The 26,348-nt window shown below is 35.9% G+C and overlaps 1 protein-coding gene across 1 annotated transcript in view; it reads right to left on the minus strand.

Annotated features, from left to right (window-relative positions):
- The window catches only part of LOC113226347 (gamma-aminobutyric acid type B receptor subunit 2), a 38,650-nt gene extending 18,247 nt beyond the window's left edge, over positions 1 to 20,403 (minus strand). The window contains exons 1-2 of the mRNA XM_026458933.1: positions 20,092 to 20,403; positions 1,928 to 2,182 (exon numbers count right to left, since the gene is read on the minus strand). Coding sequence (XP_026314718.1) covers positions 1,928 to 2,182; positions 20,092 to 20,253 — 417 coding nt within the window. The 5' untranslated portion in view covers positions 20,254 to 20,403. The remainder of the gene's footprint in view (positions 1 to 1,927; positions 2,183 to 20,091) is intronic.
- Between the last annotated feature and the right edge of the window lie 5,945 nt (positions 20,404 to 26,348).

Consider the following 26,348-nt stretch of genomic DNA (forward strand, 5'->3'; position numbering starts at 1 on the left):
AAAATTAAACATATTAGCAGGGTAACAATTGGCGGTCTTATCGCTTACACCAGACAACCATAGGACGGAGAGAGACTAAACTTGAATAAAAGCGGGGTTGCTAGATGTAAATATTTACACAGACATAGAATATTTATATATATCTAAGTTAAAAAAAACCGAGTATTATAATAATTGTAGGCATTATAATAACTCTAGTAATCGTAAATTTTGTAAGGGACCCGTGTTCATTGACGGTGTAAGTGTAGAACACATCAAGGCGCGAGACACATACTAAGTCTAATAGTTTAATAATGCTATTGAGGTAAATTGAAATCAATGTTATCAGAGGCACAAGCGGCATATCACATTAATCTATCTTAATAAATCACAGAACAATTAATTATATTGTTGTATATTAATGTTCACTCTAGTTAGGCATACCTGTAATAAAATTAAATAAATATTAAATATTTAGGTCTCATAATTGACAAACATCTTAATTTCAAACACCAGTATAAAAGGGTGATGATGATATTGTAGCGCTTACTTCTAGTGTTCGAAAATTGATATATGCTTTTAAAAATTTAAGATATGCAGCTAGCAGTGCCCTTCTCAAATCAGTGTATTTAACCCTCTGTCAATCATTGCAACATTACATCCTGGGGCGGTGCACATAAGACCACGCTGATAAACTTCAAAAGAGCGTAGAGAGCTGTTCTTAAAGTCATCAACTTCCATCCTTTCGATTATCCAACTCGCAAACTCCTAAACGAGTGCAATGTCTCGGTTCGGCAACTGTGTATCCAACAAATAATTTTGAAAAAGCACCCATTACTTCATTTGATTCCGTTACTTCAACCAACCACAGACGACTTGATACCTTTTCATCTCGTACACAAGTCCGCACTGCACACTCGCATAGATTCTTTTGCTTTCTTGGTACATTCCTTTAAATTAAATTCTACTTTGCATTGTTTCGCCATGAATAAATTAGAATGTAAAAAGACCGTCAAATCCTGGCTTAAGAGTAAAACTTACAATTAAACGGAGGACTTGCTGAAAGTTGGTTCATAATTATATTTTTATAATCATTAATTTATAACTACTAATTATTTTATTGTTAAATATAGAAAATCTGTTTTTAAACTGTAATATAAAGAAATTTGCCCAAGAAAATGCTTAAAATACAGGTATACATTTACTTACTTTAGACATCGCAATTACACATTAGGTGCTAATATTAAAATGTATAAGAAGTCACATTTATTACCACTCATCGTGTAGAAAAGGCTTTACGAGTATGTGCACGTAATAAGAGCGAGAAAGATGCGCATTTCGCGTCGGCGGTAACATATAAAACTTTCGTGAATTGATTTTTTTAGTTTATATTGTTTTTGTAGTACGTACCTATACATATAATTCCATAAACCTCAATGTTTGCGAGGCTTAGCGCGTATTGCCATACAATAAAATCCTTCATATTTTGTGTTATGTTGTGATTTTTTTACTTGCACTTAGACAGGGACACATAGAGTGCTCTACAGAAAACCTCTTACAGAAACATCGGAATAATTAAAAATAGAAAGTAAAAAATCGGAACGAAATAGTAATATTTTAACTTACAAAACGTAACTTTTCTTCTAAATAAACAATAAACACTTTTTATTTTATTTACTCTTATTGTATTTATTTACCGTAGGTAAGTAGTTACTAGTTACATAATCAATTAACATAGAACTACGAAGCCTTCTTCGTAGCATTATTCACTCTATGTGTATTAACTTCGAAGATGAACCCTCTGATTATAATGAACATGGTTTGCGACCAAATTCCTAGTAATTTAGAACCGTAGTACAAACAATGCGTTTCTTGGTAGTATATATAATATTATTCTAGAAAGCAGCCGTGTGGAGCAATAAAACATGCTATGGAATACAAAACTTACCGAAACACCCATAAAGCTCAGATTAGCAATTTGATTCAAAAACTCTTCTGCCATATCCTTTCTATCATAATCAAAGTACCCCAGCCCCAGTTCAAATCCTTTCCTGGTCCCGTTATTGTCTTCCAATGTCCTCCACATGAGTTCAGCTCGGCTCAGGGCCAGGGCCATGGCCCAAACCGCGTCGTATGTCTGGGGCGCGTTGAGGGAGACTGTGGCTCCTTCTTGATCCATTTCTTGGTGGAACAGTTCGTTGGTCTGAAATAAGTGGATAGGCGTTAGACTCTCTTAGAAGTTCGATTTTAGAGAATGAATGAAATAATCTTTTTCTTCTCCTGTACTTTAATCTGTCAATTGTTATTTCATAAATCATATCACAAAGTTCTGATTCAAAATTCTATTAGCGGGATTTACACAGACACTCCATAGCGCGTGATAAGCAATTGTGCGCGATTGCGCGCGCGTGTATAGACGTTGGGAGGAAAAGAGAAGGACCGCGCTATTGCGCACTCCAACACGCACCAGTTTCGTGTGATTTATCCTGCGATATTAGCCTTTACAGGAGATAACGCATACGAGCAATCGCGAGCAAAAGAATTGAAGATTGCACATGTAGGTTTTATCGTACGCAATCTTGTACGCTCCTGATCACGCGAGATACTCGTGTAAAGGGAGCTCTTGTCTAAGGTACTCGTTACAGACTGAAAAATTTCCAAAAAAATAACGTCGTATTTTGGAAACAATAATTAAAATATCAAATAATGTGGCTACTCAAACATTGTACCGTACTGTACACCTGACTGTACGCGAGGGCGCGGTGGCTGTGCCCCTCAGATCTTTGCGATTTACTGCAGTACATAAATGAAGAAAACAATAACTGAATGAGTCTCAGACATAAGTTTTTTTACTCACTTCGTTTCATCTTTCGGAAAATGATGATGAAATAGTAACGTAAAATGATGTTTTATGTTAACGTACATGTTTCGTAATAAATAAATGAAAACTTTATCAAATATCAAAGCCATCTTCGCACAAAAACGGTTCGCCGGCAGCCTTGTTGTCGTTCCGTCAATGTGACCGGCAATGTGCGGGGCGTGGTGTGGTATCTAAAGCTAGGGAGGGGCGGAGAGTGTCCGTTCTCTTTACTTTTTATTCTCTGCCTGAACGCTATAACGTGGGCCTCATGGGCCACGAGAGTGAATAGGCCTTATTTAGGTGTGCATGAAAGGGTTGTAACCATAACAAGCCGTGACCAGGTTCACGGCAGTAAAACAGAAAACTTCCGGTCAACAAATTTATTAAAAGTCGGGTTAAGAAGAAATGGTGTAAGGAAACAGGTACCTTAATATAAAACACTTCGTAACTTAATGATGAATATAAAGATATTAAGTATTCATAGGTACATGATAAGGCTGTAGACTGTAATACACTTATTAAGATTGATACATGATTTAGATTACATTGCAATGATTATAACTTGGTAAAATACTCAAAATTAGACGTGATTAAATTTAAACAGCTCCGTCCGCTGTCGCGATCGAGCAGGGAGTGACGAGTGAAATCAGAATGTGAGGCAAAAGAATGGAACAATTCTAAATTTAAATTTAAATACGAGTGGCCAGGAACTGGAGAAAGGTAATAAAAAGGTGGGATGACGATGCAAGGAGGTCACACCGTCACGTGCATGCTCCATCATCGACCAAATCGTCACGTGAGATGGTTGTCAAATATGCATTTATTCTTTTATAAAAAAAAAAAACTAAAAGTGAATTGTTTCTCAAAGAGTTAATATTTGCGATAGTAATTCCGGACAGTTAATTGAGCCTGATGCCATTTTTATTAAAGACATAAGGTTATTAATAATATGGCGCATTACAAGTAGTAAGAGAGAGATGCTTTTTACAGAGAATGTAATCGGTCTTGCCAGAGTACTTGAGTCGATAATTACGTTTCGTTATGTGACCACTGACGGTTAGCATGGTGGACTGCCACGCAGAGGTCCCGGGTTCGATTCTTGGGCCGTTATAATTCACTGTATGGCCTACATTTAGTAGCAGGAGAGCTCATTGTGAAATAGTTCACCCAGGGAAGTAAGTTTGGGTGTAATTTGTGGTTGTTTAATAAATGTCGATGGCATCCGCGGTACTGTGTTTTCCTATGGGGCTATGAGTGTATGCGTTATTATTATTATTAATAATAATTGCAATAACGTTAATTCATGACACGTTTCTATAAAATCCAAGCAAGAATATCAACCCCATCTAGTGTGAAACAGCATTGAATGATTGAATAACGAAGCTACTTATAAAATCTGTACTGTATAATTTTGATGTCTACGGTCTTTCGATTTATCTTGGAAAGTGGATTAGACAACTGTTGAATTAAAGATATGTTCCGAGAATGTTTTACAATTTTATACGGATATTTTTTATTAACCGACTTCAAACAAAGGGAGGAGGTTATACGTTCGGCTGTATGTATGTTTTCAGATTTCTCCGTCAATAATGGACTGTTTTTGAAAATATTTTTTTTGTTTGAATGGGTGCACTCTCGTGGTGGTCCCATTGTCACCAAGTCAGAATCTGATGAGGGGGGGGATCCATGGAAATCGATGAAAATACTTTTTTTGTTTCGAGGTGGTCCTTGATGCCCACGATGCTGTTGTAAAAGAATATTTTCCGCAAATAAAAGTCGACTTTTTACTTGACACAATACGTGTAAAAAAAGTGTAAAATGTAACAGTCCCATTCTCACTAAGAAGTCAGGATCTGATGAGGGGATCCCATGGAAATAGGAAAAAGCCGATAAGTAACTTTTGAGGTCGGTTTTTTTTTCAATAAAAAGGTTATCTCATATTACCTTCCATTTCTGCTTTTGAAATATCCGTTTCAAATGGCGTAAGATAGAACTCAAAATTCTCTATTTAAAAACAGTTAAAGTTATTTTTAAAAAGCATGTGTGCGGTGGCTTGGGGTTTTTGTCAAGCCACCGCTGTTTTGAGAGGGTCATAGGTATTTGGGCATTATGATGAGAATTAAAAAAAACCTTATGCAAATTTGAACGTCCGTCCTTTGTAAAGGACGGGGTGGAAGGTATAATTTTTAACACGTAATTTCGTCAGTTTGCATTAATTTAGCTATGTTCTATACTTAATGTAATTATGTAGATATAACATAAAGGGTTATTTGTAAAATACTAACAACGGGTGTACTACGTGTGTGCGAATGCCGATAGCGCAAAGACGGTTGCGCGAAAGCTTAAATGCGCGATAATTCATTTGCGCGAAAGCTTGAGTGCGCGATAGTTCATTTGCGTGAATGACGATAGCACGAATACAGAAGACATAATCGTTGCAAGTAAACCCTAATAAACTTTTACAAAAATAAACGTATCGTTTATTATGAAAGCTTAGCATTGCAAAGAATTGCAACAACCTGCAGCCTGCATTTAAGCTTTCGCGCAACTGGCCATTCGCGCAAATGAACTATAGCGCATTTAAGCTTTCGCGCAACCGTCTTCGCATTATTGTCATTCGCGTAACCGGCATTCGCACTCACGTAGTACACCCACTAACAAACCTCCCAGGACTGTATTACTAACATCATAAATAACAACTTTGAAAAGAAGGCGGGAATTTAAAGTGAAACGACGCTAAAAAATTTAAAATTCTCCATTATGATAACATTATGGAAAAGTTTATGAAAGTAGGATCAAGATATCGGGGTGAACGGACGTGTCACACGCGCATGTCAAATAATCAAACGTTTCATTGAGCCATTCCCGGACAATATACCTATAGTTCGACGTCACACAGGTCATTCAATTTTAATTTATCCTTTTAGATTTTAGAAATATAGACGAAACAATTAATATAATATGTCGAAGCCAGTTATCACTTTAAACATAATGTAACCGAATTCGGTGTGTTGTTTACGTAATGTGCTTTACGAGGAGATTATTCGTAATCTTAGCTAAAATTATTATGTGTTGTTTTAATTATTTACTCGGCTACACGTGAACCATATTAACTAATCCAGATTATGGTTCCTTCGTTTACAAATGTCACGTCAGTTTGATAGTTTAAACTGCCATCTGACGTGATACTATGACATGGTGGTCCTTGTCAGGGTTAGGTTAGTGTAGGAGTGGGTGGATCCTCAGCCTACGTCTGGTTCCTAGCGCTGGAAGTATTATTCTATTATTATTATGAAATAATAACACTGATCAAAACGATACCTCCAATGAACACTACTTCAATTGTATTTTTGGTCGTTTGTAAACAGCCATATTTATTAATATTAAGCTCCCTGAATATTGTGAAACAAACAGCAAAATTGGAAAAAAAACCAAAAATGAATTTTGTGAAAAAAGAAACAAAAAACAGAACAGGTCCGAAAATTAAGTTGGCGTTAGTGTTCATTGGAGGTGACGAAATTATGTCATAGTTCAGTTGCTTCCATTGATCCCGTACACTGGTTTATAAACATTGACTTGTGTCGTTCTAATCAAACTAAATTTTACGGAGGACCTACCTACCTATACCACAAACAGAGACGAGCAGTACGTTAATACTTAATCAAACCGCCTGGGTTTTTACCCAAAGCACCATGTTTTAGTCCATTGCTACCCATAATTTTGGGCAGAAATGGCGAATACGGCAAATACTTAATACAAATTTCAATGTACGAAATGTTGTCTTTTTTAGACGAAAAAGAGGCAACTCCATACAAAACTCACCTTGCAATCTTGTGGCTTCTCATACCATTAACTAAGGATGCATATTATTAATCGATTTTCATAAAAATCGATTCAATAGGAAGACAATTTAATTCGTCTAGATCAGAAAGCAATAAAGATTTTTCAATAAGACTTTTAAATAGTTATCGGCCTCGGTTTCAAAAGGGTTTTAACCCGAATTAAGCCCGGCGTTAACAAAGCGCCGGGCGCTAACCCATCCCTAATCACAAAGTATTTACAATTAATTATTAATTATTTATTTTTTTAATTACAATTTAGTTTGTTCTTAGGTTTTCGCGATTGTTACACATAGGAAATGAAACTATTTTTCCGAATTTAAATCGCGTATATTTGTTTTTTCAAACAAACCGACGTTTCGGGCCCTTTACAGGTCCCATGGCCACGGTTGACTGACATAAGACTGCAGTACTAATTAATATGTTTTAGTTTATTCTAATTTCTTTTAATAATTAATAATAAATTAAACTTAATAAAAATTCATTCAATAAAATAATTTGTAAAACTTAATGTAGCGTAAATTGGAATGTTTTCTTTGTAAAATTAAAAATAAGGTATTTAATTAATAATTATTGTAACTATAGTGAAAAAATAGGGTGGTTTGCATTAATATTAGACATAACTGGTTGAAGACTGTACCACCTCAGTCAACCGTGACCATGGGACCTGTAAAGGGCCCGAAACGTCGGTTTGTTTGAAAAAACAAATATACGCGATTTAAATCCGGAAAAATAGTTTCATTTCCTATACAATTATTTTGTCATGAACAACAACAAAACGCCATAAAATATTCTCCGGCAATGTAACATGAACGTAGTGACTTCTGTTTCACTCTAATGAGAATGTTTATATTCCGCCCCCGTTCGATCCCGTTTTCAAGCAACCAAAATAACAGCATTACCAACTGAAAGTTATGAATTATGATTGAGTTGGATTAATTAGCAATGCTCAGGGTGTAAGCGAGAAAGATAAATGTTTCGTCTCGTCGCGGTCGATCTTAACATAGTATTTTATTTTTTCCATCCTCTAATGTGTAAAGACAAGTTGTCAATGTAGTGTTCTGTGGTGTACACGTTGCTCGCAGCGTAGGGTTGCCACATTATTATTTTAATTGAACCTTCAGGTTGCTAAACATAATTATTCATCACAATATTTTCGTGCCATATTGACATAACGTTTGTCAAATGTAGTAATTATATATTGACATTTTTATACCAACGTCGTCGTTGAATTAATTAAATTTGCGGAGAGAAATAAATTTATTATGATTATTATTATTAATGAGAGTACGAATGAAATGCGAGTTTGTATGTACAGTCAATAGCATCTCAATCTCTATGCACCTCTGTTATATTATCGCCTTCTGTGCAACAGAACAAGATCCGTCAATGTCTAGTTTGATACCGTGTGTCAGAAGTGTAATATCACTGCCGTGTGTACATAACGATTTATTTATATTTACGAGAATGGCTATTCCATTACTCTTGTGTTCCAAGTAATTTTCAGTCGAAGCTAAATATGGTACATTTTGTTAAGTTTCCAGTAGAAGAATGTGGTGTTTTGATTTGTAAGTCAATGGTTTTGGGCCCTTAAGTGTTGTAAGCAAATTTAGGCAGTACTGCAATGACGTAACAATTTAAATTAAATGGTTTACTTTTTTATATTTCGTTACATGTCACTACGTTTGTGTTAACCTCGGACATTTTTTCGTGGTTTTTGTATTAGACCCGATGTTCATTTTTTAGTAGGTCAATGACAACCATAGACAAAAAATGTCTAAAACCTAGCCCACACACGCTAAGTGAGGCAAATTGAAGCGCGCCCCATGGGCCTACACGAGCGGGCAGGCCGTCAATGCTCAAGGTCAACTTGCACCGCGAACAACTCAAGAATTTTAGCTAAAAATGACGAAATGTGCGGTAAATGAGTGTAAAAATATGTCAGACAAACATAAAATAGATACTAACATCACATTCCACAAGGAAGTAACGCGTTTCAACTTGTATTTTTATATAAATATTCACTAAAACTGAAAATTAACCTACTACTAAAACTATTCTACATGAATTTGATTTTTGCCTCACTTGTGACAGTTCGTTTGATATGAAACTATCATTCTATGCGTTATTATTCTAAGAAGAATGGAACAACACATTTAATCTGCATATAGGACTGGAGGCGTCATCGATAGGTAATCCCCTCTGTCAAGGTACAAGCACAAAACAACTATCGCACAATAAACACTACTTTCAAATCGATGTTTTTTCATTTCCATTATCGAATTGACCGCGTCAAGTACTCCACAAAACATGTCGTCTTGCGCTATAAAACCTTGCAAAAAAGTCTCTGCTGCATCCAGTCTAGCCAAAGGTGGAATTACATTCCATACATAAGCCAATTTTTTATATTAATTGCTAATTTTCTATTATATGACAATTTTTTCGCAATGGTCACATCGATTCAATTTATCGATTACATAAAAAATATTTGAAAACATTCGAACATTTGACATAAGCATGTCTTTGAAGTTTCCTATTTACTAACAGGCAACAATAGACAAAAAATGCAGTGTTTCATGGACGCTGATTTTTCGTTATAGAGAAGCGACGCGCTCTTTTAGCTCCTATTTTTATCGACAGATTATGTAATGAAGTTTATTTAAATTGATTAGGTACTCCGTCGTATTGTATATTAAATAATAATGTAATATATTATAAATAACGAAAATAAATTGTTATTATTTAATATAAATCATGCCGTACTGTAAGAAAAAATAAAAATAAAATGCACATAAATTATAAAAGCAACAAAAATAACTAAATAGCTAACTGTCCTTATCCTACACAAGATATGCGCAAAAGACAGAAAGAGACCAATTACGTCAATTTAAATTTTCGAACCACAAGCGATTGAAATATTTAGATTTAGAACAAAATAACAATAGAGTTGATTTAATGTTAATCTTATTTTTAAAATGACTTTTTATTAAATGTTGGTAATAAATAACTGACGAAATATTTATTTATTTCATTTTATTTTATTTATACATTTATTTCAGGCCACATGACCCATATCATATATACCATATACTATAAATAAAATAAACACCTAATGTACACGTATTGCACTTGTCGGCGACGTGTGGCGCAATCTGGTGTCAGGTAACCGGTCGCGGAATCGCCGATACATGATACCCTTCGGCCAAAACTCTTCTTTCATGAAGGCCGATAGATGTGCGGTCGGTACTCTCACCACAAACGAATAAAAATTCACGTTGGGGCGGGACTCCAACCGCTCGACCCTCAGGGTGTATTTGGCTTTATGTCTGATGTACTCCACTATCTCCTCAGACTTCGTGGAGTAATGCAGCCGCGACAGGTACAGCAGCGTCGTCGGTGTTGCCGAACGGATCAAAAAGTTCGATCCTGTCGGTGCTGTACCACACAGGTTACGGCTGGTGGGCTTTCTCTTCCTCTTCACCACCTTTGTGAAGCCGTCCTCGTCGCATTGATCCGTCTGTCTCAGTGGTTTTGCAACTTCGGAGACAGGCATACAGGGATTACTTTTACTCTTAGCCGATTGCCGCCTCTCGAGTTTTGAAGTGGCGGGTCGGCTGGTAGAAGCGGCTACAGCGGCGTAAGCACGTGCAGGGGCTGACATGCATACGCGTGACGTTTCAGCCGGAAATTATTGTTATTGTTATATATATATTGTTGTATTTGTTTTACTGTTTGGAGTATCAATCGCAAGTACAATACATTTGCCCGAAGTAATGTTTGCTCGAATTTTTGTAATCCCAAACGTACTTTTTTAGGTTATTTTAGGAATATTACAAAACAAACTAACTTAATATTTTCTTTGTAATAAGCAACCAAAATCCTTTGAAAGCGTATCGGTTTTGTTATAAATCGGTTTTCGAGGTTATGAAACTTTGAGTTTACTTCTAGTTGGAATCTAGAAATTCAAATCATCGATACATTTCTTACAGCACGTCATAACTACCAACAAAGAGACACAGCTATTTTCACATTTACAGTATTTGTATGTACCTATATATCTGCACAACTCTTATAACTTGAAGTGAATTCGTATAAAATTCAACATAATACTATAAAATTAATTAATATAATTACTCCATCACTCTTGTGTTCAAGTAATTTCCACTAGACGCTAAATATGGTGCATTTTGTTATTTCCAGTAGAAGCTGAATATGGATAATTTTTGGGCCTTTAAATTCTGGCAAACAAAATTAAGCAATACTGCAATGACTTTAGATTTTAAATTAAATGTTTTAGTTTTTTTAATATTTCTATACATGTCACTACGTTTGTAGAGGTTTACTCCGGCCATGCTTGTCATTGGCTCCGATGTTGACCGCGAAAATCAAATCAAATCAAAAATAATTTATTCTCAGACAACTACAGTCCATATTTTATAGTTATAATATTAGCTTAGATAATTAGAATAATTAAACAAATTAAATTAAATATCAAATAAATCATCGACATGGTTTTAAATGCAGTTTCATGCACTGTAGGATGATCGGGCAATCCACTCTACCAGCCACAACGCGCAGAATCTCATTCGTGTCGCAACGGATACGACTTATTAATGAGGCAGCTCTCTTTTTAAGGCTAGCATGGAAGCCATCCGTGTGGGCATCCGCGAATAGCCATAAACTGAGAAAAAAAAACTACGGACATTTTTTCGCGGTTTTTGGATTAGACTTTGCATTGTATTTATTGTCATACAATAAATATTGCTAATGTCGTCGTGTCATCCATTAATTAGGCCATCTCCTCTGGCAAATACAAGTAAAACAATAACACTGTTACACTACACACAAAATTGGAATAAGAAATTCACTACATCCAGTCTAGTCAAGGGTGGAATTACATTTTTCATATACATGATTAACCAGTATGTAATACACATCGACACCGCCACGTCAATAATTTTCCGTCTCTAGTATATTCATGAGAATCGATTTATTTTTATAGGCTCCTTCTGTGTACATGACATGAATCTGTGTCTTATCTGGGTATTTGTAAAAATAAGCTAGTGTTGTAGACTTTTGTTTGTGTGAGACCATAGTGACACAATTCAATTTTGCATTTGAGTGCATCTGTTTGCTGGTAGTGCTACCCCCCGCCCCTTAAAAAGTGGCAGAAAGTTTTGTTCGAGAAATAACGCTAATAGCGCCTCCCGTCCTATATGCTCTAAGTGCGCGATGAACTACGTGCCATTCGTATACTGTATATAGTTATCTATACAGTGTTGGTACTATTATAGTCTTTCTTTTTTTAAGATGGAGTAAAATGACAGTTCATTGCGCAAAAGTGTTGCCCGCTTGCGAGCAGCTAGTGACTGCAGTCGATAAATATTTTATCGACTATCGACTGGACGTTTGTTACGCTTATGAAATAAATAGGCGAAATTGTTTCATTTAATTCATCTTCGGACCATTATACGTCCAACTGCTGGGCACAGGTAAGGTTATAATTATAATAATAATAATAACGCAAACACACTCATAACCCCGCTCAAGGGATAACCTGTATCGCGAGTGCTATGGACACAACATAGACAACCACAAATTACACCCAAACTCACGAGAGAAATAAATGTAGACCCTACAAACATTTCTCCCGGCACGGGAATCGAACTTGGGACCTCTGCGTGGCAGTCCGGCATGGTAACCGTGCGGCCACGGAGGCAGTTAAACTATTGGCGTGACTTTAAAATTTCACGAAACCTGGCAACCCTGCAAATATCATTTTACTCCATCTTCAAAAAAAACAGACTATAAGTGAAAGATAAAAAGGTTAGCTTTAGACAAGAAAAAAACTGCTTATAAATTTTAAACGTTAAAACGTTTTCCTTTTTTTTTTAAATAAGCGGGCTTATAAAACGACCTTCACTTAAACGCGTTTTAATTTGAAGCTTAGCGCTTTAACGGCTTAAACGTATTTCTAAAAGCGTTTAAGAAAACGTTTAAGCCGTTACAGCACAGCGAAAAGCGAGAGTAGGCCACTAAAGATTTTCGGGTAAGTAAGTTTATGTGTAAAACACGAGTATTATTTATATTTATAACGTTGTTGTGCACACGAGGAATTAATATGTTTAGTGTCAGCCGTGACCAAGGGACGTGTAAACCGTTGTCTAAATGATACGTAATTCCAGACTCATCCTATGTCAATCCAAAAGTATTATAATAAACTGCCAGAATGTTTAACAACTACAATAAAAAGACGTAGCAGAATTTCGGCAGCTCGTTAACTTGACCTGTGGTACAGTTGTTATTATTTTCGATTTTTGTATTAATCATAACAAAACTAGTGGAGTTGTTGCATAAAAAATCTCAATAATAAGTTTAGTATTTGCTAAGTACGGAACGAAAAATGTTTAAAAAACAAATAATGGACCTTTCGCCATTAGTATACGGCACGTCTTTTTGTTTTCGCAACAAAAAACAATTGATTTATTATAATATTATTCCATAAGCGCACAAGTTAGAGTTGCGCCGTCTGTTTGATAACATTACGTGAATATTTGCAATTGATCATCAAAGTTGAAGTTTTCCAAGGCTGCTAATAGATTGAGTGCATATTTTTGCAATTAGTGACCACGGCTGCGTGAAGGTGATTACGACTTCACGCATTAACTGCATGGAGTCGATCTCAGCTACATGAAGTCGGTTTCACTTGCATGCAGTTAATGTGCGAAGTCGTTATCAACCTCATGCAGTCGAGGTCTAGGCTGCGTGAAGTTGATTACGACTTCAAGCATTAACTGCAAACATACAATCAATGTGTTAGCAGCCTAAGTCTCAAAGTATTACTTCAGGTACGCATAACGACCTGCTTCAGGCTTATTATTAAGACACTTTATGAAAATGTTCAGCTCGACAGAGAAACTTATGAAGAGTGTGACGCGGAGCTAAGTCTCTGCTTCGCTAGGCCTCGACACTGTCTCGGATTACTTATACAATGTGTTAATGTGCATTCTCATATTTACAGAGGTCATTCTATATCAGAAACTTAACCCATATCACAAAAAATAAATGGAAAAAAATAATCCTAAATTTTTATTTTTTATTTAATTGCAGCAAACATTGATTCGCAATCAATTGAGCCAGTTTGATCTAAAGGTCATTGACTTGCACGTCACGTGCTAAACTTATAACCAGTGGGGGCTCCGGTACAAAGCCAGCCACCAGCTATCGAGCTAGGCACTTCTAGCAATACTTTCATGTAACCCAAAGTTGGTAAGTACTGTAGCGCAGGATGGTTGGCTTGTATAGCGCAGGCTGGTTATATTGTATTATTTTGTATTTGGAACAGTATAAAAAGATAAGGTGGTTGTCAAATGAACATGGAGAGAGTTCTGGACAAATCGTAAAACCGCACGCTTTAATTATGAATATATTTCTCGTTTATTATTAAATAGTACCTCTCTCTACGCTATAACCACGGCTACACTCCCACAGTACCAAATCTAAACGAATAAGCGATCGAGAAAGATTACCTATCGCTCGGTGAGTCATAGTCATTTCTTTAATTTTTGACTAAAAATAACAGACAGTGAGAAAACTACATAAACGCGAAGAAAAATGTTTGACAAAACTATTTGGGATTTTTTTGAGATTTATATGTTTGGGTCTCGGATACAATTGCGGCACAGAATTACATAACCATAATGCCTCCGTGGCCGAACGGTTACCATGCCGGACTGCCAAGCAGAGGTCCCGGGGAGAAATATTTGTATGGCCTGCATTTATTTCTCTCGTGAGTTTGGATGTAATTTGTGGTTGTCTACGTGTGTGTCCATGGCACCCGGGACACAGGGTTTCCCTAGTGCGGGGCTATGTTGAGTGTGTGCGTTATTATTATTATATAAGTACAAAGCGAAAATGGCTGACTGAGTTCAAGTAGGTCTTTCGGGACTTAATATTGGCACGCGTCAGATGCTAACTAACCACTTCTACTGTATTTATTGGTCTGTGGCTGCATCTACCTATGTCTTTAATTTCTAAGTTATTTACTTAGAATAATAACGCATAGAATGATAGTTTCATATCAAACGAACTGTCACAAGTGTGGCAAAAATCAAATTCATGTAGGCTAGTTTTAGTAGTAGGTTAATTTTCGGTTTTAGTGAATATTTATATAAAAATACAAGTTGAAACGCGTTACTTCCTTGTGGACTGTGATGTTAGTATCTATTTTATGTTTGTCTGACGTATTTTTACACTCATTCACCGCACATTTCGTCATTTTTAGCTAAAATTCTTGATCTGTTCGCGGTGCAAGTTGACCTTGAGCACTGAAGGCCCGCCCGCTCGTGTAGGCCCATTGGGCGCGCTTCAATTTGCCTCACTTAGCGTGTGCGGACTAGGTTTCTATGCGTTATTATTCTAAGGTTATTTACATTTGTGAATTTTTAGTAGCAATGCCATTTGTTAATGGCGAAGCAAAATGTTATGAAATCTCCTTGTCAGAGACGGTTCACTGTCCTTGGAAATGTAATAAGTCCCAATCTACTAACTAATTGGGCCAGCGTGACAGGTTATGGGGTAAATCATGTCCTTGATCCATCATGTAAAAAAATAAAATTATATAATTGGCTTTATTTGACATACAAAATACATAAGTTTCAAAGAAAAAAATATAATAGAAACAAAAGTTAAAATAAAAAAGGCATGTCAAAAGGGTCCATAACTCAACATCAGAGGACTATGCTAATTACATTAGCCTTCGCAGTTATTCTGCCACGGCTCGTCATAAACTGGAACACCACAATTCGAAATGTTACACGGTACAAAAAAATAAATAAATAAATTAAATTGCATAATATCAGAAATAAACAAATACACAGAACAGATGTAAAAACTTAAGCTATTTCGTAAAGCTGCGTCCTGAGATTGTTTTTCAAACAGCCAGAGAAAAATTTTTGGTGAAAAATGAGGCACATGAGACTTGTCAACTTATGTCTCAGGGTGAAGGGCGCAGTGGCAGTTTCAGGTTTTTGTGATTTAAAGCTTTGAGTGGCACTGCAGCTGTTATGGACAGACGTGTCGCTTACCATCAGGTACACTTACACTACCAATTTAAAAAATAATAATTAAAAGTTGGTAGTGTTTTCATAAACCACAAACAAAAATTAAATTAAAAAAAGGATGACTTATTTTTCGTCGAATGATCGCCGCTGAAGCTCATCGTTCAGGGCCACGGACCTGTTCGAAACAGGTCCCGCAAATATTTGACTTCAAACGTAAGTTATTCGTTAATTTAATTAGTATAAAAAATACAATTATTTATTAATACAAAGATCGAACACTCAGAAATAATTCCTTCGATCCGGTCGGATTCGAACCAACGTCTTCTTGCATACCGTGCCAGACGCTATACCAACTAAGCCATGGAAAGAACCAACGGACCTCACGAATTTTTCTATGTGCTTGCGTCGTGTCTTTGTATTTGTTTTTTCAACGAACAGTAGCAGCAAACTAATGGAGTAATTTCACAAAAAAATAATTGAATATCAATTTAATAAAAAAAAAAACATTACCGTTACCGTGTAATGCTAGGAGGCAAGAAATAGTCGTGTCGAAACTATCATTCAATGAACCTACGTTAACATGAGAGTTCGACAAATATTGCTTTTCGTAAATTTTATCGTACAGAGTGTAAAGAACGTCAAGTTCGTCATTAAATATATAAATTCAATTTTATGCTGCTGCCAATAAGGACGGTCCTAAAGTCCAAAGTTTCAAGTTTGTGCTTTTGACGGCACATTGTTTTATTACGGCGTAAATTAGGTCATTGCAGAGTTGTCACTTTCAGCACGTAAACAAAGGCTTAAAAGTTACGATGTTTTCGCACTAGAGCAAATAAGTAGGTACTTTTTTGCGCATACTTTGCCATTATAGAACTTTAAATTATTTGTATCACAGACCACATAAATTATTGATAAATGAGGCGCTGGGAGCAAAAGTGGCATAAGTCACACTCTACCGAGTGTCGTACATCGCTACAACCACTGAGGATGTCTCGTAGAGAGGCGGAACACGTGACGGGTGTATTTTTGGTGGTGGTGTCTGTGACTGTAATTGAGTTTGTGTTATTTATTTTATTAATTTTATGCGGAGGAAGGATTGAAAAATTAAATGGATGAAAATTTATTTAAAACAAGCGCAGCGACTTCACACGATTTAACTTTCACCGGGTTCGCGGAGTAGCAAATTAATTTACTTTCATTTTCATTAACATGGATTTCTATAAAAAATTCTCACTATTCAAAAGATTATGGTAAAATTGTTAGTTCTTGCATTTATTGTTTTTCTCACCGCTTTTTCAACGTTTTGCTATTTAAAATCGTCATGGTGCATCCAATTTGAAAAATACGAGCAGTCCAATGGCATATTAATCAATAAATACATGTTGTCTAATTTACGCGTATTAGTATATGATTTGCATTTTATTGTTTAGTTATTATTTTTTTGTTTATAATTTAATATATATTATATACATATATATAATTAGTACTTTTTACCTGAAATACCGGATTCTCCTAGTTCAGGTTACGCATAATTAGTCTTTAGTATTCCTTTGTACAATAAGTTATTCAATAAACAATTTATTTATCGAGTTCTTAGGTTTTCGCGATTGTTACACTACAAATGAAACTAAACTATTTTTCCGGATTTAAATCGCGTATATTTGTTTTTTCAAACAAACCGACGTTTCGAGTCCTTTACAGGTCCCATGGTCACAATTTATTATTAAACAATTTATTATTATGTAATTAACGGATACTCACTCGTATTTAATAAACCAGTTTTTATTTTTTCGATTTTAGTAGCAGTAGAGGTCCTTGTGAAACAGTTTGTCCAGGGTAGTACTGTCACCTACCTATTTCTGCCGCCGGCTTTGAAGGGTGAGGGTGCTGGTGAAATTACAGGCACTACGTCTAAGGGTGACGGGCGCAGGGGCAGTGTGTCGCTCACCACTAGGTGCATAATTTGTTCCTCCCGTCACTTGGTATTATTAAAAAATATATTTCCCCCGGCTCGGGCATCGAACCCGAAACCTATGCGTGGCAGAGCAACCTGGTAACCGTTCGGCCACGAAGGCAGATAGTAGGTAGTAGCTCCACGTAGTACTTTACACGGAATGAAATGCTTTTCGCTAGCCAGTCTTAGGGTCGTATTCTAGAACTCTACTCAATCCTCAAGTCAGGATTGCACTGGAAACACAAGCACTGGAAATACGACCCTAATGGCAGGGACTTGAGTATGATTTCGAGTGCTTTAAACCATACACAAATCCTGACTTGAGCATTGAGTAGAGTTCTAGAATACGACCCTTAGTTCTCGTCGAGCAAAAGTCTACGAAAACGGTGACAAATCGGAAAGTCATCAAAGTAAATGTAAAAACTTCTGTCAACGATTGCCTTTCAATGGGTCACAAATAATTCTGTTTTTCGGCAAAAAAGTCACGGGGAAGTTCGAGTAATTGGCCGGGAGTTGGTGAGTGGCAATTTGTGACAAACGTGAACTTTTTGTTTCGACATTGCTTCTTTGGTTCTGATTTGGTGACGAAGACAGCTGATCAATCGTGTTGTAGAGTTAGGTTGTTAAATTTCTCTTTTATGCCGTTTGAATTAATTTTAGACATAACACACTTATGTCTAAAATTCAGTCAACCGTGACCATGGGACCTGTAAAGGGCCCGAAACGTCGGTTTGTTTGAAAAAACAAATATACGCGATTTAAATCCGGAAAAATATTTTCACTATCTGCTAGAATTGATTTGTTTAATAGTTTAATAGAAACTAATGTAGAATTTTTATTCTTCGGAATTGAGAGGAAACGCTTTCCCCTTTCCATCACCAAGGGACTGGACGTGGGCTTGGGTTCCACTCCTATGTTGTGGATATTCCAAGGATTTTCACGAAGCGTTACGCTTCCATATTTATAAGGCGAACGGCTATGGAGTAGAGATGTGTAAGTACCTAATGCGAATAATATTACAAATGTGATATCACGTGATAGGATAATATGAAATCACGTGGCACTGGAAAACGAAGCATCACTAATAACATCACACGACACAATGTCGAATACAATACATTTTTTAATAATTAATGTTGCATTATATTATTTATTCCAGTTACAATATAAAGGTTACATAAATCCTTTTAATATTTATAATCAATTTATATAAAAAAATAATAATTATAATCCATATTGTTGTGTTTGCGCTATTTAACAATTGTAATAGTCCCTTTATACTGCGTAATGTCTATCTCTGTAGGAGTCATGGTAATATTACTCAAAACAAGCACGAAGCATTGTAATGTGAGTGATGGTAATATCACTGTAATGCAACGTGAGTGTAATATCACGGAGTGATGTAAACTTCACTCCGTGATATTATAAACCACATCTCATTTTTAATCTGTGTGATGCAAGTGATGGTAATATTACGAAGTGGTGTTTATAACATATATCCGCGATACAAGGTTTCCTTAATGCGGGGCTATGAGTTTGTGTGTTATAAAAAAAATATCATTTTTAGTCTAAGTGATGCAAGTAAAGGTAATATCCCATTGTAATGTAATATGATGGTAATAGCAAAGCAAGCACGAAATGATACAGTATTGCTAAATGGTTATATTTCTAACATTTCTCGTAATTTTTGACCCTTCTGCGTAATAGAAATTAGCTTCTGTTTTAAGTTAATTTTCATAACTTTTGAGTTTATTTGTTATTGTAAATGCCAAATAGTTTACGAACGCACCCAAATTAGACATTAAAGTAACTAAGAGAAGACGCAAATAAAATGAAATTAACCAATTTACAAAATGCAACTTTTCAGGTAACGAAACGTAATTTTCGAGACAAGGGCACTGGCAACACTGGAGTGATGGGTAATGCCAAGGTAACGCATATAACGCATCTCATTTTTAATCTGTGTGATGTTTGGGTAATAGTGGTATCACAGTGTAATATTACTTTTACGGGAATGTAATGTGATATTACCTACATTACTTTTCGAGGTACTATTTTGCGGATGTCTGCTATGGAGTGGAATTCCTGCAGACTTATTCTTTGAACGCTGTAACTTGAGCCTTTTGAAAATTAGAGTGAGTAAGCATTATTTAGGTGCTTCATCGTCGACCTCTTCGTCACTTTCCACCAGGTAAGACGGAGGTCAAATGCGCACTTATATTTTATATAAAAAAAGATGTGCAAAGATCAGAGTGACAAATACTAGAGTCTTTTCAGGTGCTGGATGAAGAATAACTTACCATAACTCTGAAGTTGCATTGACGCAGCTATTGCCAATACAACGTCACATCTTTTGGATTACAATATAAGTGTCCCTAATGGTTATAAGTAACTTACCAGTCCAGAATAAGAAGGCGCGTCGCCCACAATACCCCGATGAGCAGTGACCGTGACAAGCCCTTCCAGCGCCCTCGCGAGTTGCGCTCGCGCACACGGTGCGCTGCCTCTGATGCGCGGCGGCGCGCCCGCCACCAGCCATGCGTACTCCGCCCCGAACATGCCCAGCTTAAACGCCTGCGATCTCGCAACACATAAGTTAGATAAGATTGCACTGAGCAGATAGAAAGTGAAAAAATGGGACAGATCGATGATCTTGTTTCGGAGGCAGTGCACTTAACAATTGAGGCTATCACGGTAAAAGTGGTGTAACCTACATTTTTTTTCTACATATTACATTAAGTGATAAAAAAAGATTTTTAAATGTGGGTTACACTACTATTGCTCTGATACCCGCAATTGAGATTGAAATTCAAATATATGCCGTTTGCATTAAAAAATTTGGGCTCTGATGCCGATGAATAAAAACCAAAGTCCGAAATGGCAGTTTGACGTACTGTGTACTCTATCAATTGGAAAAATATTAACACATTCCTACAGCGTAACGAATGAAGAAACATGCACATAGTGTAAAGAAATCGGTGTGATGAAAATAAACAAAATAACAATAAGGCAAACAAAAGAACGAAACTCATTAAGTTGTTATTTTAATTATATTCTCAACAGCATTATCTATAATGTGAAATGTCTGAGTTAAAATGACGTTAAATATACCTACCTAGAAATAAGAAATTAATAAAAATATTCTCAGACATAATTAGCAATTACTTATATAGTAAGAATATTTCAAACAATTTCGAAGTTTCAACAAAACAACAACGACAAATAATAAACGATAAAGAGCAAAGTAAAAAATAAACTATCTACAAGCAAACTGGTAAACCAGCGGGAGTGCTCTAAATAGCTGACACATTTTCCTTAAGAGCTTCCTTAGAACCAATTTAGTTCCAAGAATTCTTTATAAACCGAGGAGGTGAGCCATGCACGCTACCGTTTTAGAGGCAGCGAAGAGCACAAGAATACATAATGGTCATTGATTTTCAGTAGTTCGACTTTAGATAAAATGAGGAACAGGGTAACCCAAAGCATTGCGTTGTAAAAGTTTATGTACATAGTTACAAAGGCAATACCATTGAATGGCTTGGTCCTATGAAAAGGATGGACTTATCACATCAAGTCATATACATAATTTCTTCCGTAGGCAAAATAAATTGACACTTGAAAACGTCATTTTTTAAGCTACTGCTCATTTACTGTGCTGACTTCCCTGTGAAGAATGAGCAAGAAACTCTGGGGATTGCTCTTTTCAAATAAACTTAAATTCTGTGGAATACGCGTGGAATATATGTGTGGTATAACAACACTGCACTCTGTAAAATTTAGCTTGATTAAAATGTCAGATTGGCAAAATTACGACAACGTAAGTTTGTAACAACGTCCAACAAATTTTGTTTTTTTAAACAACACAGAAGAATAATTACTTGGCAAATTTACGTTACCACCGATTAACATACGATAGTTGTAATCCACAAACCATTGATACATCAACTGTTGGAGTTAGTTCACTAAAAAATCCCATTAATATTTAATAATTTATCAATGATGAAGTTACGTCTGACGGAAGAAAGTTTGTGTTGGGACACATTTATAAAATACAGTTGATTTTTTTATTTACAAAGATTTTACTTACAAAATGGTAATTCACACTTGTTTTTTATTTAATTAATTACAAAGAGCAACCCCTAAAGTTTCTTGCTCACTCCTCTCAAGGTAATCTGCTTTACGAGTGAGCAGTGGAGTGTATTCAATGATCGATTTCAAGTTTTTCAAAAAATTTGACAAATTTGATTTGATATTTTTTATTACAATTGTAGAATGTTACGTGTTTTGAGTTATATTGAGTTATTTTCGGACGGAGATATTCTGTATTTTGATGATTTTTATACAATGTTTACCATTACTATTATTTGGATAAAGTCGGTTAACTCTACGGAAATGAAACTTTAACAAACAAAACAAAATGACCAACTAATTAATTGCGCCATATCTTTTCGCCATAATTCGTAGGGCGGGCCCTGTTTATGAAATTTATGAGATGACGTCAATTATTACTATGATGTTATAAAACAGTCAGTCGATATGATTCTTGATTTCACAGATCGTGTCACATCATTGGTTCATAAAGTTTGATAGGTGTCATTGTAATCAAGCTAAATTTTTCGGAGTATAATTTGTAGAATGAACGTGGAGGGGAAACCTGGCAATTTCAATTAATTTATTGCCTTAAATTGGGTAAGCAAAGAGTTTTCCATTAAGGGCAGGTAGATTTTGACAGTTCCTAGCGGCCATGATGTTGGGGCTGCTTTTGTCAAATGTTTTTTTTTTCAGTCAAAGACAAATATCATCATGGCAAGTTACAGCGCTGCGTCAAGCAAATGACATTTATTACCAAAATGAGTGTTCTATTATGGCAGCTAGTTCCTAGAGATGTAGTGATGTAAAATCGAATGAAAAACTATTTAAATATCTTATCCTGATAGTTTGTAACTAAGCTATTTAAGAATGCGAACTTATATCGAGTTCTCAGGTTTTCGCAATTGTTACACATAGGAAATGAAACTATTTTTCCGGATTTAAATCGCGTATATTTGTTTTTTCAAACAAACCGACGTTTCGGGCCCTTTACAGGTCCCATGGTCACGGTTAACTGAGGTGGTACATTCTTCAACCAGTTATGTCTAATATTGATGCAAACCACCCTATTTTTCACTATAGTTACAATAGTTAATAATTAAATGCCTTATTTTTAATTTTACAAAGAAAACATTCCAATATACGCTACATTAAGTTTTACAAATTATTTTATTGAATGAATTTTTATTAAGTTCAATTTATTATTAATTAATAGTAGAAATTAGAATAAACTAAAACATATTAATTAGCATTAATTAGTACTGCAGTCTTATGTCTGTTTGGGATTTTTCATTAGAGGAAATACTGGATCCCAAACTGGTGGTTCATATTCCAACTTACTATGGAACAAGAGAATTGTGGTACTTTAGCTTTCTTAGATGTTTTAATTAAAAGAAATCCTAATAACACCTTAGGCCATACTGTATTTCGAAAGAAAACCCATACAGATAGGTATCTCAATGGCAATTCCCATCACCATCCTAGCCAGTTAGCTACCGTGGGCAAATCTTTGTTTCAGAAAGCACATGGTGTCTGCGACAGTAATCATCTGGCAGGGGAACTGCAGCATATAAAGCAAGTCCTACATACAAATAAGTTGAAGATTCCACGCCAATGCCGCAGGCCCCGTGTGAAACCACCAACAGTCGAGCGAAGACCTGCTATCTTACCTTACGTGAGAGGTGTTACAGACAAGATCGGAAGAGTCCTCCGGCGTGCATCTATTAAGACCTATTTCCAGCCCCTGAGGAAGATTTCTAAGTTCCTCAGAGCCGTGAAATGTAACATCTCCTTACAGGATGCAGGAGTTTACAAGCTTGACTGTGAGTGCGGTCTCTCTTATATTGGACAAACAAAGCGAAGTATTTGTACCCGCGTCAAAGAACATATAGCTGATGTCAAACACGGCGCGTAAACAAGTCTGTAGTCTGCGAGCTTGTCATGGATAAAGCTACACATTGAATGAAGTTTGACAAACCCCAGGTCCTTGCAAAAGAAGTCCGTTATCTACCCAGGATGCTGCGAGAGGCCATTGAAATTAAAAAACATCCTAATTTCAACAGGGAAGATGGTTTCTCCGTACCACCAGTTTGGGATCCAGTATTTCCTCTAATAAAAAATCCCAAACAGACATAAGACTGCAGTACTAATTAATATTTTTAGTTTACTCTAATTTCTATTATTAATTATTAATAAATTGAACTTAATAAAAATTCATTCAATAAAATAATTTGTAAAACTTAATGTAGCGTAAATTGGAATTTTTTCTTTGTAAAATTAAAAATAAGGTATTTAATTAATAACTATTGTAACTATAGTGAAAAAATAGGGTGATTTGCATCAATATTAGACATAACTGGTTGAAGACTGTAACACCTCAGTCAACCGTGACCATGGGACCTGTAAAGGGCCCGAAACGTCGGTTTGTTTGAAAAAACAAATATACGCGATTGAAATCCGGAAAAGTAGTTTCATTTCCTAAATACGAATGTAGTTAAGAGCAAATAATAAACAAAAAGGCTTTAACTATTATGTTATTAATTTACTAAAAAACTACACAACAGATGAAAAGAATCAACAACAACCAAACAAAAAGTCAACAAAAAAGCATGAAATCAATAGCAACGAAATGAAATTTGAACAATTACTCCAAAAACATAACACAAAGCTCAAAACAAAAGAAAAGGTGTATGCACACCTATTGACGCGAGATACACAATATTCGATTTATCTGATCGATTCTCTGTTGTAAATCTATAAGGATAAATAATCCATTTTACGCATCAAGTAGATGAGGTTATTTATTTTTATCTTTAACATTTCAGTTTCTATCTACTTTATACTAATTGTTATTTAAATTTACAATTTGTATTAATATTGTTTGTTTTTGATACATTTGTAAGAAATATAAAATCGTAAAATAGAAAAATTATTTTCATTATCATTTATTTAAATATTATAAGGGTAAATAAGCTTATTCCATATATTAATTTAAGAAGTTTGTTAATTGATATTATTAGGTTTCCGAAATGTTACCGTGTAGATGGCGTGTCGGTGTTGATTGTGATTGGTCCGAACACTTTATCTACCGGTTCGACTAGCCAATGACATTGCTTTTAAAGTTCCCTACTTGCGAAAAATGGCGGGAATTGAAAAAGAAGGGATTTACGAGGCAATGTCTTGAGGTGAAAGAAAAATTTATGCATTCGTATCTCATCAAATGTTAAAGTTAGATTGGTCAGGAATTATAACGGTATTTTGTGGTTACAAATTTTGTTGAGGATATTTTAAAGTTCTAGTATAAATTGTTGGAGGAATAGATAATTTAATAAATCAGTTTGGTTAATACGGCGTTTTATTGGAGTGTTTGGAAGAAGTCCACACATTATAACAAATTTACTATTTCTTTTTGTAACTTGATTGTGAGTGTACTTAAAAATAGTATGCATGTAACGTAAAAACTCGAAATGTCACAGTACCCATCCTATGTGAAGTGGATTATACTATAATTATTAATACAAAGATCGAACACAAGAAAAGGAGAGCAATGCTCACCAAGTGAGTTACAGGTTGAGTTGGTAGATTTCAGGTAGCAACAGTAGAGGTCCTTGTGAAAGAATTCGTCCAGGGTAATACTGCCACCTTACCTATGTCTGCAGCCAAGCAGTAATGTGAGTTTTTTTTTCTTTTTTTATACATGACAGGCAAATGACTCCACTCCACCTAATGTTAAGTGGAAAGTGGTATCCAAACGCGAAGGAACCTAGTGCAGTGATGGAATCCTCACTGCACTAGCCGCCTCCACCCTGCCTGCCTACAATATGCCTCTTCACGCCTCGTTTGAAGGACCCCATATCATAAGAGGGAGGGAAGACATGTGCCGGAAGGGAGTTCCATTTGTCAACCGTGCGGCAGAGAAAGCAGCCATCGAACCTTTTAGTACGCGATGGAATGCGGCAGGTAGTGAAACGGTGATTACGAAGGCCAGCACGCGTGCTTCTGAGCAGGAACGGGGAAGGGGGGATGAGGTTGAACAGCTCTTCAGAGCACTCACCATGGTACATGCGGTAAAAACACCATGGTACATGCGGTAAAAATAGTATTACTATGTTACGGTTTTAAGGGTAAGGGCGCCGGTGAAATTACAGGCAATTGGGACTTGTCAACTTATGTCTCTGGGTGATATGCGCAGTGGCAGTGTCCCACAGATCTTTGCGATTTAAAGCTCGGAATGGTACTGCAATTGCTATAGACAGGCGCGCATGATTTGTTCGTCTTGTCATTTGGTATCATAAAAAAAGATTTTTTAAACTCCTCTATGTGTTTGTAATCGATGTTTGTATGTTTGCCCTGGTTTGGTGTGGTCTCAGGTTGGAATCCTGTCAGGTCCAAGGATTTTTCTTGGTTCAATCTCTGTACTCATAATTATAATAAACTAGTCGAGTTATTTGTCCAATAAAGTCATTGTATGATATATGTTTATTTCAAAAGATTGTTAGAGGAATTTCAATCGTGAAAGGAATTTAAAAAAATATAGTCCTCCCGGGCGCATAATGCGAGTCAGC

This window comes from Hyposmocoma kahamanoa, unplaced genomic scaffold, assembly GCF_003589595.1.
Source record: "Hyposmocoma kahamanoa isolate Upper Pololo Valley unplaced genomic scaffold, ASM358959v1 190, whole genome shotgun sequence".
NCBI classification, from domain to species: domain Eukaryota; kingdom Metazoa; phylum Arthropoda; class Insecta; order Lepidoptera; family Cosmopterigidae; genus Hyposmocoma; species Hyposmocoma kahamanoa.